The sequence below is a fragment of the Euprymna scolopes genome, chromosome 14 (genome assembly GCF_053919585.1).
Source record: "Euprymna scolopes isolate OS-2025 chromosome 14, ASM5391958v1, whole genome shotgun sequence".
NCBI classification, from domain to species: Eukaryota; Metazoa; Mollusca; class Cephalopoda; order Sepiida; family Sepiolidae; genus Euprymna; species Euprymna scolopes.
In genome coordinates this window covers 25,637,907-25,654,882 of record NC_136495.1, presented here as the reverse complement: position 1 = coordinate 25,654,882, position 16,976 = coordinate 25,637,907, and the positions used below count along the sequence as shown (strand labels likewise).

General features: G+C 34.7%; 1 protein-coding gene across 1 annotated transcript in view; it reads left to right on the top strand.

Moving 5' to 3' along the window:
- Positions 1-16,716, top strand: part of LOC145292920 (uncharacterized) — a 92,628-nt gene extending 75,912 nt beyond the window's left edge. Inside the window, exons 2-5 of the mRNA XM_080139084.1 lie at positions 5,235-5,349; positions 10,092-10,199; positions 11,608-11,729; positions 16,358-16,716. Coding sequence (XP_079995210.1) covers positions 5,255-5,349; positions 10,092-10,199; positions 11,608-11,729; positions 16,358-16,467 — 435 coding nt within the window. The 5' untranslated portion in view covers positions 5,235-5,254 and the 3' untranslated portion in view covers positions 16,468-16,716. The remainder of the gene's footprint in view (positions 1-5,234; positions 5,350-10,091; positions 10,200-11,607; positions 11,730-16,357) is intronic.
- Positions 16,717-16,976: the final 260 nt, after the last annotated feature.

Sequence of the window (16,976 nt, the reverse complement as noted above, 5' to 3'; positions counted from 1 at the left end):
CTTGACACTGTTGTCAAATCTTCCGATTTTCAAACGCAACGGTCTTTCCAGCTGACTCCCACAGGTCTGCGTAAGTAACACACCTTCTCTCAACTCGCTTTGTGTCCGCTTTTATAGACTAGTCTCATTTGCATAAATATTCACAGTCACGTGATTATTCACCATAAAACAAACTGTCTTGCCGTTAGTTTTTCCTTTCTTTATTTCGTTCCACGACCGACCCTTTGACCAATGCACACGTGCTAGTCAAGTAAGCCACGCTTTTCCCTACAGAAACAGTGTGGACGATGCCAAATGTTAAATGGATCGTATTACTAAATCATTGTGGACAGTTTCACTATGTAGCCAGAAATTCTAAGTGCAGACATCCGATTGCAAAAAATGCTATAAACAAACTTAATTATTTCTTTAATTGTTTTGGACTCTCGAAAACTTTATTTAGTGACAATGGAACCCAGTTTACAAAAAGAGAATATAAAGAATTCCGTAAACCATTGTCCATTGATCATGACAACGCTATCATATCATCCAAGATCGAATGGATAGGTGGAAAAATTTGTGGACACATTTAAACGAGCCTTGGAGAAAAATTGAAGCATGAACACAAATGGAAGAATTATTCAGAAATTTTTGGTGGTTTACAGAAGGCAACATACAAATATCTGTGCATGAGGTCGCCAAGATAATCAAGGACCTTGATTCCAGTAAAGCAACTGGCCCTAACGGCATCCCAATTATAGTGTTACAAAAGCTTCAACCAGAACTTGCTCCCATACTTACGAAACTGTTTAAGCGTTGCCTTAAGGAGAAGTGCTTTCCAACACCCTGGAAAACCTCATCAGTATGCCCTGTATTTAAGAACTCAGATGATAAGTCATCTCCCTCTAGTACAGACCAATAAGTCTCCTGTGTGTCATGAGTAAGCTTCTGGAACCCATATTAAATAGAGAAGTAGTCAACCACCTCAGCAGAAACAACCTTCTTAGTGACACACAATATGGTTTCCGTTCTGCAAGATCTACCGCAGATGTGCTGACGGTTATTTCTCATAGGATTAGTGAATCTCTTGACAAAGGCTTCCTTTCTAGGGCAATTTCTCTTGACATATCAAAGGCCTTCGACAAGGTATGACATAAAGGTCTACTTCACAAGATTTCCAGCTACGGTATAGCTGGAAATGTTTTCTCTATCATTAAATCATTTCTCTCTGATAGGCTCATAAGAGTAGTGGTCGATGGACAAAAATCAGAGGCCTGCAGTATTAATGCTGGAGTTCCTCAGGAGTCCATCCTAGGCCCAACTCTCTTCCTGATCTACATCAATGATCTCCCTAAACACATACTTAAATCATTCGTTGGCATCTATGCTGATGACACGACCATCTACGGCAAAATATCAAAGGCTGTAAATGACAAAGTTCTCTCTGATTCTCTCTCCTCTGATCTCGAGCGCGTGGTTCAGTGGGGGAAGACTGGTTACTTTTAATGCATCTAAAACCAAACTCCTATCCTTACATCATCAACGCTCTGACCCCCATCTGGCATCAATTGGGATGGATGGCTCTCGTCTGGGAGAAGCCCCATGTTTGACAAGCTTCTGGGCTTGACCTTTACTCCTGATCTGAAATGGAACACGTACATCAAGTTTGTTACCAAGGTCGCTAGAAAGATGGTGGGATCCTTCTACCGCTCCAGAAGATATCTAACTGCTGATGAAATTCTCTATCATATAAAAGTCAAGTATATCAAAGGATGGAATACTGCTGCCATATCTGAGCAGAGGCTGCTAAAAACAGCCTATCCTGCCTTGACAGAGTACAAAATAGACTTCGTGGCTTAGTGGGGGATACCACTTTTTCTTCCCTGTAACCTCTCTCCCACAGAAGAGACGTTGCGAGCCTATCTTAGTTTTATCGTTATTTCCATGGCAGGTGCTCGTCTGAACTCCAATCTCTGGTCCCCCCTCGCCAATCTTTTACGAAAAACACCCGTCTAGCTGAAACCACTGTCAAAAATTTCCCCCACTCTTTATCTGTGCCTAAATCAAAACGTAGATTCCATGAACAAAACTGCTTTCTTTTAACTGCATGCCTGTGGAACTCTCTTCCATTTGGCTGTTTCCCACCTGACTACAACCTGGATGTCTTCAAGTCCAACATAAACAAATTCCTGATGAACCGCCCCCTTAAGTAGACACTTTTATTAAATCTCCACACTAACATACTGTACATGCAATAATCCTTATCCTTGAGTGGCTTCAAGGCCTTGATAAGTGGTGACCGCCTTGTAAAAAAACAACAAAAAAAAACACCAGACTCGAATACGACGTCAGATTTATCGCAGAATTAATGTTTGTAAGAAAATACGATCTGTGTTTATTAAAGTGTTGTTTAGTTCGGTAAATAGCCGGATGATAAAGTGTTTTTTAAGAACATTAGATGTAGATAATCTATTCGGAAAAAGGAGGAATAGCCAAAAGAATTGGGCAGTTTATATATGACATAAAAGGAAAGGAAAATTCAACGCAAAAGACTTTAGAATCAGGCGATACAAACTATAGAGGTCACTAAACTAAAGAGACTCCAATGGAACTCCTGTATGACGCATTTGAAATTCATGTTTCTATAAATCAACATTCACCAATGGAGGTATCCCCAAACCCAAGGCCAAAGTTACCAATATGCCAAACGTTACCAATGCAAGAATGTGAAAAAAGACTTAATCGATTGCATATCGACTATATCCGAATCCTAAAAAGGAAAAATATTAAAGCTAAATTTCACGGAAAAAAATTAGCTCAGGAGGTGTTAAACGTTGTCCACAGACCAACACACGTTGTGTGCGGTCTCAGTCGCATTAGTGACCGAGACAAAGAATAGGAAATAACTCCAACCCGCTTGTTCCTTCTAGCAACATCTAATTCCTCATCGGTACAGACGTGATCTAGAACGTTCTCTACGTCTCTCACGAGATCTCGAACGTTATCTTGTTTCTCTCATAATCGTTCTTTTTCTCTTTTTATAGTCCTTTATCCCCATCAGTGACGTCACCTCGCATGCATTTACATACGCGCATCCGCACTATGTTACAGGGGGATGATGTATTGAATATGAGTACATCTGGGTTCTTCCTTATTACAAGAATATGATTGGCTGGTTTAGCTATAAATACTGACTGTTAGAGCTATCTGGAGAGACGTCGAAAGATACGCCGCAAGTCTCACACGCATTTTACAATGCAATGTTGTTATTTTTATTAAACAATGTAGTACAATATTACTTTCTCAGTATTTATCAGTATTTATTAATTTATCCTATTTGGGTCAGTTCACTATTTAAAATACAATGGACACTATTTTCATAGAAATATAAATACACTTATATTTGCTGCGTGTTACTGGTTTTTCTGTCCAAATATATATATATATATATATATATATATATATATATATATATATTGCTATCCAGAAAAATATCACCTTTATCGAAACATATTTGTTGATCCAATATATTTCTCATTTCGTGGAATTTACACGGGCCCTGCTAGTATTCATTATTTCCGTACAAATGTTTCTGTAAGCAAAGATATTTTCAAAAAATATGTAAATAAAGAAATTTATTTTTGAGAAAATCAGTTTACAGATGTTCTTATTTATATTTGTCCTTCATTTTCGAGGAGGTCATCAAATTAACCACGTAATTACACACACGTAATTACACACACGTAATATTAGCGGGGTTTTCAGATTCAGTAAAGGGACGTAACTCGGGAAGGTCTTCAAATTAATTAACACCGTTTACTTCCGATGACTTTTTAAATCTGAACTTATTTGGATAAGTAAATACGCGATATTGCCATAAAATGTAATTCTTTTTATAACAGGAGACTTTTCAGTCAATTCATTTCAGTAATTAATATTCTTCGAAACAATCCAAAGCTAAATGCTTATAATGTTTTAAAAAATAAATTACGTTTGTTTCACAGTTTTCTTTGTTTTGTCTGTGGTTTCTTTTATGATTTTTCTTTTTTTACTCTTTTTCACCCAAACAACGAATATTATCGTTTGGACGTAAGGAGCTATTATTTTGGATCGTGTCTTACATAGAATTGTAAGGAGTTGAACAGTTAGATGTCTGTTTACATTAGATCTCAACTTCTGCATGTTAGTACAGTCGAGAAGGCAGGAAGCAGGAGGGAATTTCAAAGTCTAGCACTCTGCAAGAAAAAAACTATTAGAGTAGAAGATTTTCCGGCATGTAGTGAACAGTGAAGAGGTGGAATTTTGCTGCTTATTGGGTTACTCGGGAGTATGTACGCCGAGAGGGAACAAGTGTATGAGTCATTCAGAGCACATTCCATTGAAGTACTTGTAAAACAGTCACATGGGTGCAACATTGCAGCGATAGGACAGAGGTTTGAGCTTCATCGATAGTGCGGGACCTATTAGATTTGAGACGCTTTTTGGACCCTGTCTAAGTGGGAGAGATCAGTGATAGATGCACAATTCAATATGTAGCAGCAATACTCCATGCATGGGTGATTTGTGGCTTTGTAAAGATATAAGATACTATCTGGTATGAGTAATTTTCTAGCACGGTAGAGAGAGCCCACCTTCTTTGCAGCAGCCTTGGTACTGCACTTTTTTATTACCTCGAATTTTCTTATCTGCAAAATAAGCTATCACCTTTAATATTTCTTCTTTTCAGAAATTATTATGATTAACTGTTCCTGGAAGTTTTTCTTTTGTTATGATATTTTTGAACTCGTACAACATAGACACCAAATCAATAAAAAAAAATAGTTTGATTACAAAAATATTGAAAATACGTCCTTAATTCTTACGTTTCAATATTATCTTCATAAAGTCGACATTTTCTATTATCTTCCTGCGAGGCCAAATTATTTCAGGGGAATCCAGTTATACCAAAGCATAAGGAACAACTGTGAACGATTTATAGCAGGCAACCCTGGCTGAAATTGATCAGCAAGATATTTTTTCACATTACATTTAATTTTTTGCGGTCGGGGAAACAAATGCAGGTGGTTTGAAAAACTAGACTATTTGAGTGGATAATATACGCAAGATCTCGGCGCTGAATATTCTTTGCACTGTGATTGGTCGAAAGAAATTTCTGATTAGAGATTTTGTCCAATCGAGAGTCCATACGTAATAAAAATATTCACTCACTTGACCAGACGTGACACTAATATTGATTCTTTTATTATCTTTTATAGCCTTATTTTCACAAAAAAGAATGTCCTCTTTGCTGTCTCTTTTCGGTATTCTTCTACTGTTGGTACCATTCAAGACGGATGCTTCCCCGGAGGAAAATTGGCCAGCAGAATGGTTGTAAGTGTTCAGTTTTTGTTTTCCTTAATTTCTTTCAATTTCAGGTGCGTTCTTGCTTTCTTCCTTCTGTTTATTACAGTTTTATCTTAATTTTCAATGAGTCATTACTTACCAAGGCACAAATGTCGTTCGACAATGGAAGTTAATGAGATAGTCAACTGTATGCAGGACAATAGTGTTGTGTTCCGGAGAAATTGGGATGCCAAGATTATTGGAACAAGTAGGCAAGCTCATTGTATATTTAAACATGATTTATTCACGGCAGAAACCTTAAATTATTTACAGACGATATTGAATTCCCGGCAAATGCCGCTGTGTGGTATTTCTCGTTCTCCTCTCTGGAACTCTCGAGTCTTTTTAAAGATCTATAAGGGACGATGACTCTTACTTTTTTTTTAGAGTTATTTCCCTTTTTATCGTTATAACACCTCCCCTGTGAAATATGATGCTTGTAGGATACTTGATGTGGATCTATTTGTAGAATTGAAGTTGGTTTGCTCCTTTGTTGCGTTCTTCGGGTTGGACCTTTCTTCTCAGACTTGCTTTATTTACTACATGTTGTTTGAACACTTTGATGTAATTCAAATGTAAAATATTTAATGGAATGATTGTGTTATTTAATTGTCTCTTTGGAAGATATGTGACGAAGTGGATTTGTATGTCTGACCCAAATAGATGATTGTACATCCACATCATAGATTACATTGCCAGAACGACCATATGTGACCTTGTGTCAATTTTTCTTTACCATTGCGGTAGTCTTTTTTCGATACAGATTGTCATGGTACGAATTTGCATCACCTTGCTCCATGATCGCGATTAAATTGGTTTTTCATTGTTCTGTTTCTCTAGGGAAGATTATACATTGGTTAACGTATTTTCTGTTCATCAGTGCTTAAGAAGGGGAATTTCCATTTTGGATTTGGGGTAGCTCTGTAGCTACTTAGAAATATTTCTATGATCTCTCGAGTAGTTCCTTCCCCTTATAACTCCAAGAGTGCTCTTTTAAATGTGTTGACAAAGCGTTCGGCTGGGCCATTTGGATATGGGTGGAAAGGTGAAGGTCTGAGATGCTTAATACTGTTTTGTTTACAGAAGTTTGAAAATTCTGCTGAAGTAAATAGTACCATTATCAGAAACTATGATTTCAGGAACGCCCAAGCTACTGCAAATTTCTTTTAGTTTCTTTACGGTTCCATTTATTGTAGCATGGTTTATCTGGAAGACTTCTGGCACTTACTGTAAGCATCAACCAATATTAAGTATTGTTGTCTATTAATTGGTCCTGAAAAATCCATGCGCAGTCGTGACCAAGGGGTTTCTGGTGTAGGCCGTGCATGCAATGTTGTTTTCCGGGGAAACTTCGCAACCAGTTTCCATTTGGAACAACTTTTTACAAGTTCATATAACTGCTTGTCCATGTTTTGACAATACACACAGCCACGTGCCAAGGTTTTTATCCGGTTTATTTCCTGATGGAGTTTGAATGGGACACCAAGACGTTCTCCAAAGAGAAGTGTTCCATTGAACTCAGATAAGGATGATTTCTGAAAAAATGGTTGGGGTTGCTGGTAAGTGCATGTTTTTGGTCAGCTTGTGAGATAAAAATGTCGAACTTTCTGTAATAATGGGTATGCGGCTGTGGCCTCCTGGATCATCTCTGGAATGACAGGTAGCGATCTCACTGTGGAAACAATGCAGAGACAACTTCAGGTTCCACGGATATAGCAAGCGATGACTGTGTCTTCCACTACTTTTTCAGAAGAAAAGATGAGTTTGGATAATGCATCTGCCTAGACAATTTTGCTGCCTGGTTGGTACTTTATAGAAAAATCAGAATCTAAAAATATACTTGTTCATCTTTGTAAGCGGTTTGCTGTAGAAACTGAAATTCCTTTCCTGGAGACAAACGTACTTATTAAAAGCTTGCGGCGTGTGATCAAAGTAAAATGATGGTCATAGAGCATTTTGTGAAATTTCTGTAGATAATTGCTATGGCTTCTTTCTCAATTTAGCTATACATTTCTGTATTTCTTAGTTCTTTTTCTTTGTGTTATTCACTCAGTCTTCTACGAAAACCAGTCCTCTTCCACCATTTTTCCTTTTTACGTAGAGTCGGTCAACATCGTCCTTTTGGTGTTGTCCATGGTCATGAGTTTCCTGGTCTTTTGATCTAGCTATTTCATTTCTTATTTAGTCCACCCGATGAACGGTCCAGACTATCTGGCTAGTGATACTGTCCATGTATTTATAACTTTTATTAGATTTATGCTATATAATTTAGTTTACAGAAGTTTTCTTGTTCTCCTGATGTATTCCTTTCCGATTCTCTCTTTCATTTCTGTGGCTTTGATGGTGTCTGCTTCCAGAACTCCCAAATAGTTATAGGCGTCATGTTCCTCTAGTGCTTTTATCTTCTTTTGATTTGGTAGTCCAATGCTTTCTCTCGTCTCCAGTTTTCCCTTTCTTACAACTAGCAGTGCGCGCATTTCTATACTAATTTCCATTTCGATATGCGGGCTGAAGATCCTGGTGGTGTTTATTATGGTCTCTTGTTCATTTTCGGTCCTTGCAAAAAGTTTCAGATCGTCTATGTACATCAGGTGGTTCAGTTATTCCTCCATGTTAGAGAACTTGTATCCGACTTGGCACTTTCTCAGTATATTGTTCAGGGGCATTATTACCTATGATGAACAGTAATGGCGATAGTGAATCTCCTTGAAAGATGCCTTTTTGTATGTTAATTTCTGTTATGTGTTGTCCATCAGCTGCTGGTTCTAGTCTCCATGTTTTCATTGCATTTTAAATCACGTTGATGATCCTGCTTGGTATTTTATACATTTTTAAGCATTCTATTATCCATGCTTGGAGGATCCTGTCGTACGCTTTTTTTTTGTAATCGATCAATGCCGGGGCTAAATTCGTTCTCCTTCTTTTTACCTATTCCAGAATCTTTTGATCTATATATAGCAGATCATATTTTCTTTTTTTCAATTTTGGCATCGTTTCTGTTCCTCGGGAAGAAGTCCTCGATTATCCAGGGAGTGGTAGATTTGTTACTTTAGTTTTGCTGTTAGTATTTTCCACACAGTGGATACGCACGTGATAGGCCTATAGTTCCTTTCTCTGTGTTCTTCTGTATCAGTGTAGTTCTTCCTTTTGTCATGCAATCTGGCACGTTTGTTTCCTGTATAAATCTTCTCGGGTGTTGAGCTATTATTATTATTATTATTATTATTATTATTATTATTATTATTATTATTATTATTATTATTATTATTATTATTATTATTATCTGTAATTTGTTTTTCTTCTACAGTAACGGAAATCGATTACATAATCGAATAAATGTGCATAATTGTGAGAAAACATATTAATATTTTTTTTTCAAAGAGAGAAAGTCCAGAGTATTTAACAAAAATCCCTCCTAGTGTTAAGAATGCTTTTCTAAATAGTATTTTTTTATATCGAAACTCATTCTTGACATGGGACGGACGTTGTTAACTATTCTGTTCCTACATTGTTTTCTTACTTTGCATACCAATCATCGGTTTTATTTTTTAATCATTTATGAAAATTTCAAATAACATAAACGACAAATACAAATGTTTTTTTTTTCTAATCTTGTCTCACAATTTTTAATCAATTACAAGGAAAACATTTGAGGAAATTTTTTAGAATATCTACTCTTGTAATATACGCCCCTCCCTTCCTCGCACATTCCAAATGTACTTTGTACATTTTGCAAAATATATACGGACATTACATGGAAGGGAGCGGGAGGTTAGCAGTTATTTGAACATTTTTAAAAAGTGCCAAATCCCTAATTTAATGTTCAGAAATTTAAAAAGAATCGGAAGCGTAATCGGTACTTGTATCGGAATCGGGAATTTAGAATAGAATCGGTAATTGTATCGGAATTGGAAAAAATTTTGGAATCGCCCTATCACTTATGTATATATATATATATATATATATATATATATATATATATATATATATATATATATATATATATTCACATACATACATGGAATCGCCCTATCACTTATGTATATATATATATATATATATATTCACATACATACATACTGTTTCGTTGCATCACAACTCATCAGTGCGGCTAAACTAGCATCTCTCTCAGCCGAGGATTGAACCTAGAACCATCGCGTTGACAGTTCTACCCAGCGACCCACGGGTGCAGCACCTGTAAATATCCTCCACAAATGTCTATTTTAAACAAGTTGACATGATGAGGGGTATTTAGGAATTCGCGCTGTCCGGGATCGAGAATTGTAAAGATTAATTTTATTGCAAACGATAAAGAAACAGCAATAGAAAGAGGGGAAATAGATTTTTTAATATAAAGATGTTACATACACTATTCAATATCTAATCATTGTTTTTATAACCCTGGGCAACGTCGGGTAACCCTGATAGTTCTACAAAACAATGGGTGAAAAGAATAACATTGGATTATTGAAGAAGTCGCTTGAAGAAGTATCTTTTAACATTGACCTTGTAAACGACTATGTTGCAGTTATCAGGAAAGCACTCCAATGTTCCACAGATAGGAAGTTCATGAAAAGCAGCTCAGTTCATGGAAGTACTTTTTTTTTTCATTTAAAAACTTTCTTATTTGAGACTGTTCTTTCTAATTTTCGTTTTTAAACTTTCCTGATTGAGACGTTATTTTACATGGATATGAAAATGTGAAAACTGTTGATTGTATTTGCTTGTAGACCAAACGAAGAACAGCAATCCCTCGAAGAACATTTGATGCCACTGCAGATTGCCAATAAGAACGTGGTTCCTCATTTTATACGCTATTTAATACCAGGCATGACGAGGTAGGTAATTCAAGCCGCCATGTGCAATTTACGCACACACACACACACGCACACACGCATGATTGAATGCCTACTAGACACTGTCCACGACTGTCTAACTCTCTCTCTCTCTCTCTCTCTCTCTCTCTCTCTCTCTCTCTCTCTCTCTCTCTCTCTCTCTCTCTCTGTACAGAGGTTTGTCAGGACAATTTAGCATGAGCATATTTCAATCTACAATTAAACCCTAGCTAAATATTAAAAATAACAGTATTCGCAGCCCACATAAAATCCTCTCGATATCGCTACCTAAACTGGCTTTTATAAGGAATAATGAACCATTGCTACACACACACACAACCACACACACACACACACACACACACACACACACACACACACACACACATGCACACTCATATTCTGTCTTTCTTTCATTCTCATTATATATATTTTTTAAACGATGTCTAGAACGTTCAGTTCTATCTTTATCTTTGTGTTATTTTCTAGATGTAAATTCACTGAAACTTCGGTGTTTATTAAACAGTGCTCAAGAACAAGCAGAGCTTAATTATAATATCAATAGTGCCAATAATGTTTGTATAAACAGATACATACATACATATATATATACATATATAAATACACACACACACACATATATATATATATATATATATATATATATATATATATATATATATATAGATTGCATGCATCGCAATAATCAAAGAAAAGAACTGAGCCACAAAAATAATTTTCAACTATTTGTTTTATTTCTGCGAACGCCTAATTTTTTTTTTTTTTTTTTTTGTAACAAAATTATAAGCTTCAATTTTATATAATGCTCTATAAAGACGATCATTTATAAAATACAAGCACACTATTTCAAAACAAATAAGGGAGAAAGGTAAACACAAAGATTAACTTTAAAGATGACAATCAGAGAAAATCTTCCTCAAAATACATCTAAAACAACGGTGTAAGATTATTAAACCGCCATCTTAGATTTAGCAGCTATAATCGACATGTTTTTTATTCAGATCTCCAAACCTGATAAAACTCTAATGCAATTTTAAAATGCCTGTCGATAAAGTATTGTTAATCATACAGTACAAGGATTAATAATTTCAAATAATAATTTCAAATTTCAAATTTAAATGGCCAGATACGAAAATACCTTAATGTTGATCATTACTAAACAAATTATGTTATAATACTTTCGTTTTACCCATAACTACAATCTAAATAACCCGATATTAGATAAATAGTTGATATATAACAAGTAGTATTACTTATAACGAAAATAAATTTAAGATTATTGATAATATTGCGAAATCAATTATTATTGATGAAATTAAATTAGTTACTACTATCCCGGGCAACGCCGAGTTTCACTGCTAGATCTTAATAAGTATTTTTTATTTTACAGACGACGGGTTACTGGCAGCTCTGCATATGGTTTGCCGATCTCATCAAGAACGGGATACAGTCCAGATTTCGGTTATCAAACACGCTATTCAGTAGCCGAGGATGCCGCCCACGATACATTATGTAAGCATGCCGCCATGTTCTTTATAATATTGAGTTTGTTAAAACGTTCATTCGATTTTGTTTTTTGTTTTGTTGTTTTTTGTTTTGTATATTGTTGTTTTCAAGCTATGTTTCCGGTCTACTAAAAATCGTTTTTTATTCGCATTTTATAAATCTGTATAAAAAATAAAACGAAGTACTTTTTTAGCCAAGCCAATATACGCATAATATAAGCAAAACTCATTTAAATAAGTTAGAAAAGCAAAATATTTTGGTTTAATCGGTGATCTTATGGATTGTAGCGGGTCTTTGCTAGGACGCTACAAAGAGAATAAGCAAAGGACTTAAGAATGGAATTACAGAACTTACTGTTGACGCATGAATGGTAACTGTCAATTAGGGCAAACGAATAACACCTTATTTTTCTTGTGCTGATATCTCTTACAATAGATCGCCGTCAGTTGCGACCTAAGGTATGAATTTCTTGAGGTTTATTAATAAATATTAGTAACGGTAAAAAGTTAAGTATAAATAGAAAAGGAGTAATTACTATAAGGGTATGAACTAATTGTAAAATCAGAAAGGGAAATCATCCATTTTATAGCATGGTCCATGACATATGACCTTCATCATTATATATATATATATATGTGTGTGTGTGTGTGTGTGTGTGTGTGTGTGTGTGTGTGTGTGTGTAGTAGTAGTAGTAGTAGTAGTAGTAGTAGTAGTAGAGGTTTAGAAGGCTATCACAATGTGAGGAATGAAATATAGTCGTTGTTGGTGAAAGGAGACGAAAACAAGTGGCGATTTACAAATCAATAATTACATACATATATGTCTATACATACATATATCTATTCAGTTGTATTGGATACAAATGCCTTACTTATAATGTTTGCGACAATATCCATTATTAATTTCGGAAAAACTTCCTTTTTCAAATGGTACACGTGACAGATCAATTCAAAGCATGCTAGATGATAATGGATATTGTCGCAGACATAACAAGTAAGACATTTGTATCCAATACAACTGAATAAATATATGTATATATATAGACATATATGTACTTATTGATTTGTAAATCGCCACTTGTTTTCGTCTCCTTTCGCCAACAACGACTATATTTCATTCCTCGCATTGTGATAGCCTTCTAAATCTCTATTACATACATATCCACACAATGCTTCAAGCAAACTACATATCAATTCTATATACATAGATATATATACATATATATATATATAATATAAAAACAATAAGAAATGAGAAGGCGTTTATCTGTTTGTAAACTGTTTCACAAATGCGCATGCATGAATGGTTCACATGACAGATTACTTAAGAATAAGTAGGTTTAAAACACTTTTTAAAGACCGTGTTAAGATGGCCTAATAGTTATCGTATTTGACTCACTGTCTTTGGGTTTTGGTTCCGATCTCAGTTCGAGTATTTTTTTCTTACAAAAAGTGACCTGTTTAGAAAAAAAAAACATAATACTCGCATGCACATGTTTCAGTTTCTCTCCGTTTTTTTTTTTTTTTTTTTTTTTTTTTGTTTGTTTTTACTTCATTTTTTAAAGAAATTTAAGGTTCGTTTAATACCTACGGTATTTCTGTTTAAAATGAATAAAAATTCTGCATTAATGAAAATATAATATTTATGCGTATTTTACGACCAGGCAATGCCGGGCGGCCTGCTAGTATTTGATAAAAGTGTACTAATATTTGCATTTTACGATTCTTTCAGTTCTGTTTATTTACTTTAGACAATCGAACTATTTTATATTTATGCAATAAATGGATATTTTTTTAAATTTTGTATCCGGGAGAAAGACACAATTCGTTATTTAATGGAAACAAAATATATTGAAAAGAAAGACAATTGCTACAAATAAAGAAAATGGTTGCATGTCAATTTGATTGTCAAGTGTGTATAGCGCTGAGAGGCATATTCTTCCAGTCTTTATAGTAAGAAGAATTATTGTTATCCGTAAGGTGATAACTACAACAATATCCTTACGCCGAACTCATTTAAGTAGACTAACAGGAGAAAATATCCTCATTTCATCAGTGGCGTTGGGGACAAGCTTTCACTTAAAGTTCTAATATTTCATGCCATCGTGGGTCTCACACTAGACAATATTTCTTGGCTTTGTTGTTGTTGTTGTTGTTGTTGTTGTTGTTGTTGTTGTTTTCTTTGATATAGCCTTCCAGCTATTTTTTAGCCGATATCGATTATCGTCATCCACCTGGATAATGTATTTTTAGGTATGAAGGCTGATAAAAATGCAGAAAAATCCTAATGGTGAAAAGAAGTATAGACAAAAACGAAATCTTCACAAAATCTATTTGCTATAAGATATTTGACATAATAAGGAAAGAACTTGAATGCCTACTAGACATCATCCTCTTCGTTTTAGTGGTTAGTCAGACACTCTGACATGATACTTTCATTGGTGGTAAACCTTTACCAAAAAGTTTTTTTTTTAACCGGTGTTCTCTCTCGCGCTCTCTCTCTCTCTCTCTCTCTCTCTCTCTCTCACACACACACACACACACACACACACTCTCTCTCTCTCTCTCTCTCTCTCTCTCTCTCTCTCTCTCTCTCTCTCTCTCTCTCTCTCTCTCTCTCATCAAGCCATCCAGCACGTCCAACAGGTTGCGGACGGGGGCACCCTCTTTATTTATAGAGGGCAGCTTTGAATGATTAATAAAAAGTCGTTGAAAATGATGAATCATATATAAAAATATGAAGCAAAGTAAAGACACATACTGGCAGGTCAGCATCTAAAATAAAAAGGGCTCTCAACATGTTTATACCCCACGTGGAAAGGGACAGACAATGGTGTAAACCATCTAGTTTCTGAAAATGACATTCCAGTCGTTATGACATAATCCAATCAGTGTCAGCCATCAGGCCTTGATACTAGAGGTCCGGGCTCTCTATCCGCATCCTATTTGATAACAAAGCATAAGAGGCTTCAAATTCAGGCCGCGGACTGTTGCTCAGATGTTGCTATTTTTCTACTACTACTACTACTACTACTATTACTACTACTGAAAGTTTGAAAAATGAAGCAAAACAACCAACCAAATTCTTACCGAAAAAAAATGAAAGCGACCGACCTCCCTGAAGAGTATGGCATCCTTGATTCGTGAAGATTATGGAGGTGTCCATATGAAAACAGTAAATATAGCTATTTACTGCTAATGTTAGTAAAAATGTCCGTGATGATGTAACATCTTTGATAATATCGCTCAAAAAGGAAGCAAAGGTGAATTTGTTAGACGGACCAGAATTTAGGATTGCTTCCATTCTAAAGACAGGGATAAAGACCAAAATAGCAAGATCACAACAAAAAATATAAATATAATATGCATAATTTTTATTCATATTAATTGCGATTAAAGTTATTGCTATTTAATTATTCATATAAAGTTATTTATTATTTTTATTTTTATTTTATATAAAAATGTATGAAAAAATGTTTAATCGATGTTCACAATTTCTAAACCTAATTAGTAATATTATAAGGACAGTATTACCGTTGGAATCGTTCGTGCAGTTTACGTAAAACGCTGGAGGGTGCTGGATGAATGTTTCTTGTCTTCTTGTTTATCGCGAATTTTTAATTCACTTCCATTAGTCGAAGTTAAATCAATAAAAAAATTAATTGAAAAATGTTAACATTTTAATGAAAAGTTAATTGAAAAATGAAAACAATTTCAATGAACAATTAATTGAAAAATGATAACAATTTTAATGAAAAATTTAATTGAAAAATGATAACAATTCCAATTTTTAATTGAAAAATGAAAACAATTTCAATGAAACATTAATTAAAAATGTAAACAATTACAATAAATATCAATTAAAATGTAGACAACTACAATGAAATATTAATTAAAAATGTAGACAATTCCAATGAAATATTAATTAAAAATGTAGACAATTACAATGAAAACTTAATTGAAAGTTGATAACAATTTCAATGAAAAGTTTATCGAAAAATGAAAATAATTTCAATGAAAAATTTATTGAAAAATGAAAACGGTATTCTCGAATAATTATTGGACAATTTTTAAGAAATGTTTTCAAAATTCAAATTCAAATCAAGAAAAAATGTTGTAAGCTTAGATTTTAGAATCAGTGTTTAATTTTTGTATAACAAACAACTGATAACTAGGGCTGTGACAACAGCATATTCTTTTCATTGTTTGTCTCTCGAGTGTGTATCCGTTGATATCTTATATGTTTTTATATAGACTGATGTGGTTCTCAGTTGGTTAACTGTGTCTAACTGTGCCAGATATATATTCGAGAGACAAAACAATGGAAGGAATATGCTGTTGTCACAGCCCTGCTGATAACAAACTAAAACGAGTTTTGATTTTTTATACGATATTTTTTCTTTTTCTGATTTTTTTAATGGTTTCTTTTTCATTCAAATCGAGATAAATATTTATTTTTTTATATATTTTACAAACTAATGATTAAAAACAACGTTTCGGTATATACCGGCATTTTCCGTAAACTGCCCGAATGATTCCCCTGATAGCACGGTTCCTATACTGCATATGTACATAATGTCATATCTCAAATCTCTTTATTCTGTTTTTAAATCTACTTTTTCTTTCCTTTTACAGTGAGATTAAAATTGCTCAACCCCAATGGCGCTGGAAGACGACGACGCGATACTGTCTCAGTTTCTCGGTTTTTGGGAAAGCGATTTTTATCCTTGACCAACCGACATTAACCATAACCGACCGGTCATCGCCACTGTTACCTCGGGCTACAGTGACCATAGCCGTATCTGTTGTGCACTGGTCAGTGTTGCAATATATCAAGGCTGGTAGAGACTGAAAACAAGATGGACGCTAACGAAAAAGGCCAGGGATAAACCGGGAAAAGATTGTTTATGAGAAATAAATCTCAGTTTGTAAATCGAGAGTTATTTTAGGTAATATAGTTAGAATAAAGCCTTTAAACCGGGTTGTCCAATCTATATTTGTTGTTTTTTTTTTATTTTGTTTTGTTTCGTTTTCATATAATAATAATAATAATAATAATAATAATAATAATAATAATAATAATAATAATAATAATAATAATACAAATGGTGGGACCCAGAAGAAAGGTCTGGGTGTCATGATCGGCAGGTGCCCCCTCAGTAGCCAGCATGGGGAGGGGAGGTCGTCATCCTGTGAATGTTGGCTCATTTTCTCATTTCAGAAACACAAATAACACAGACGCTGAACAAGTAGG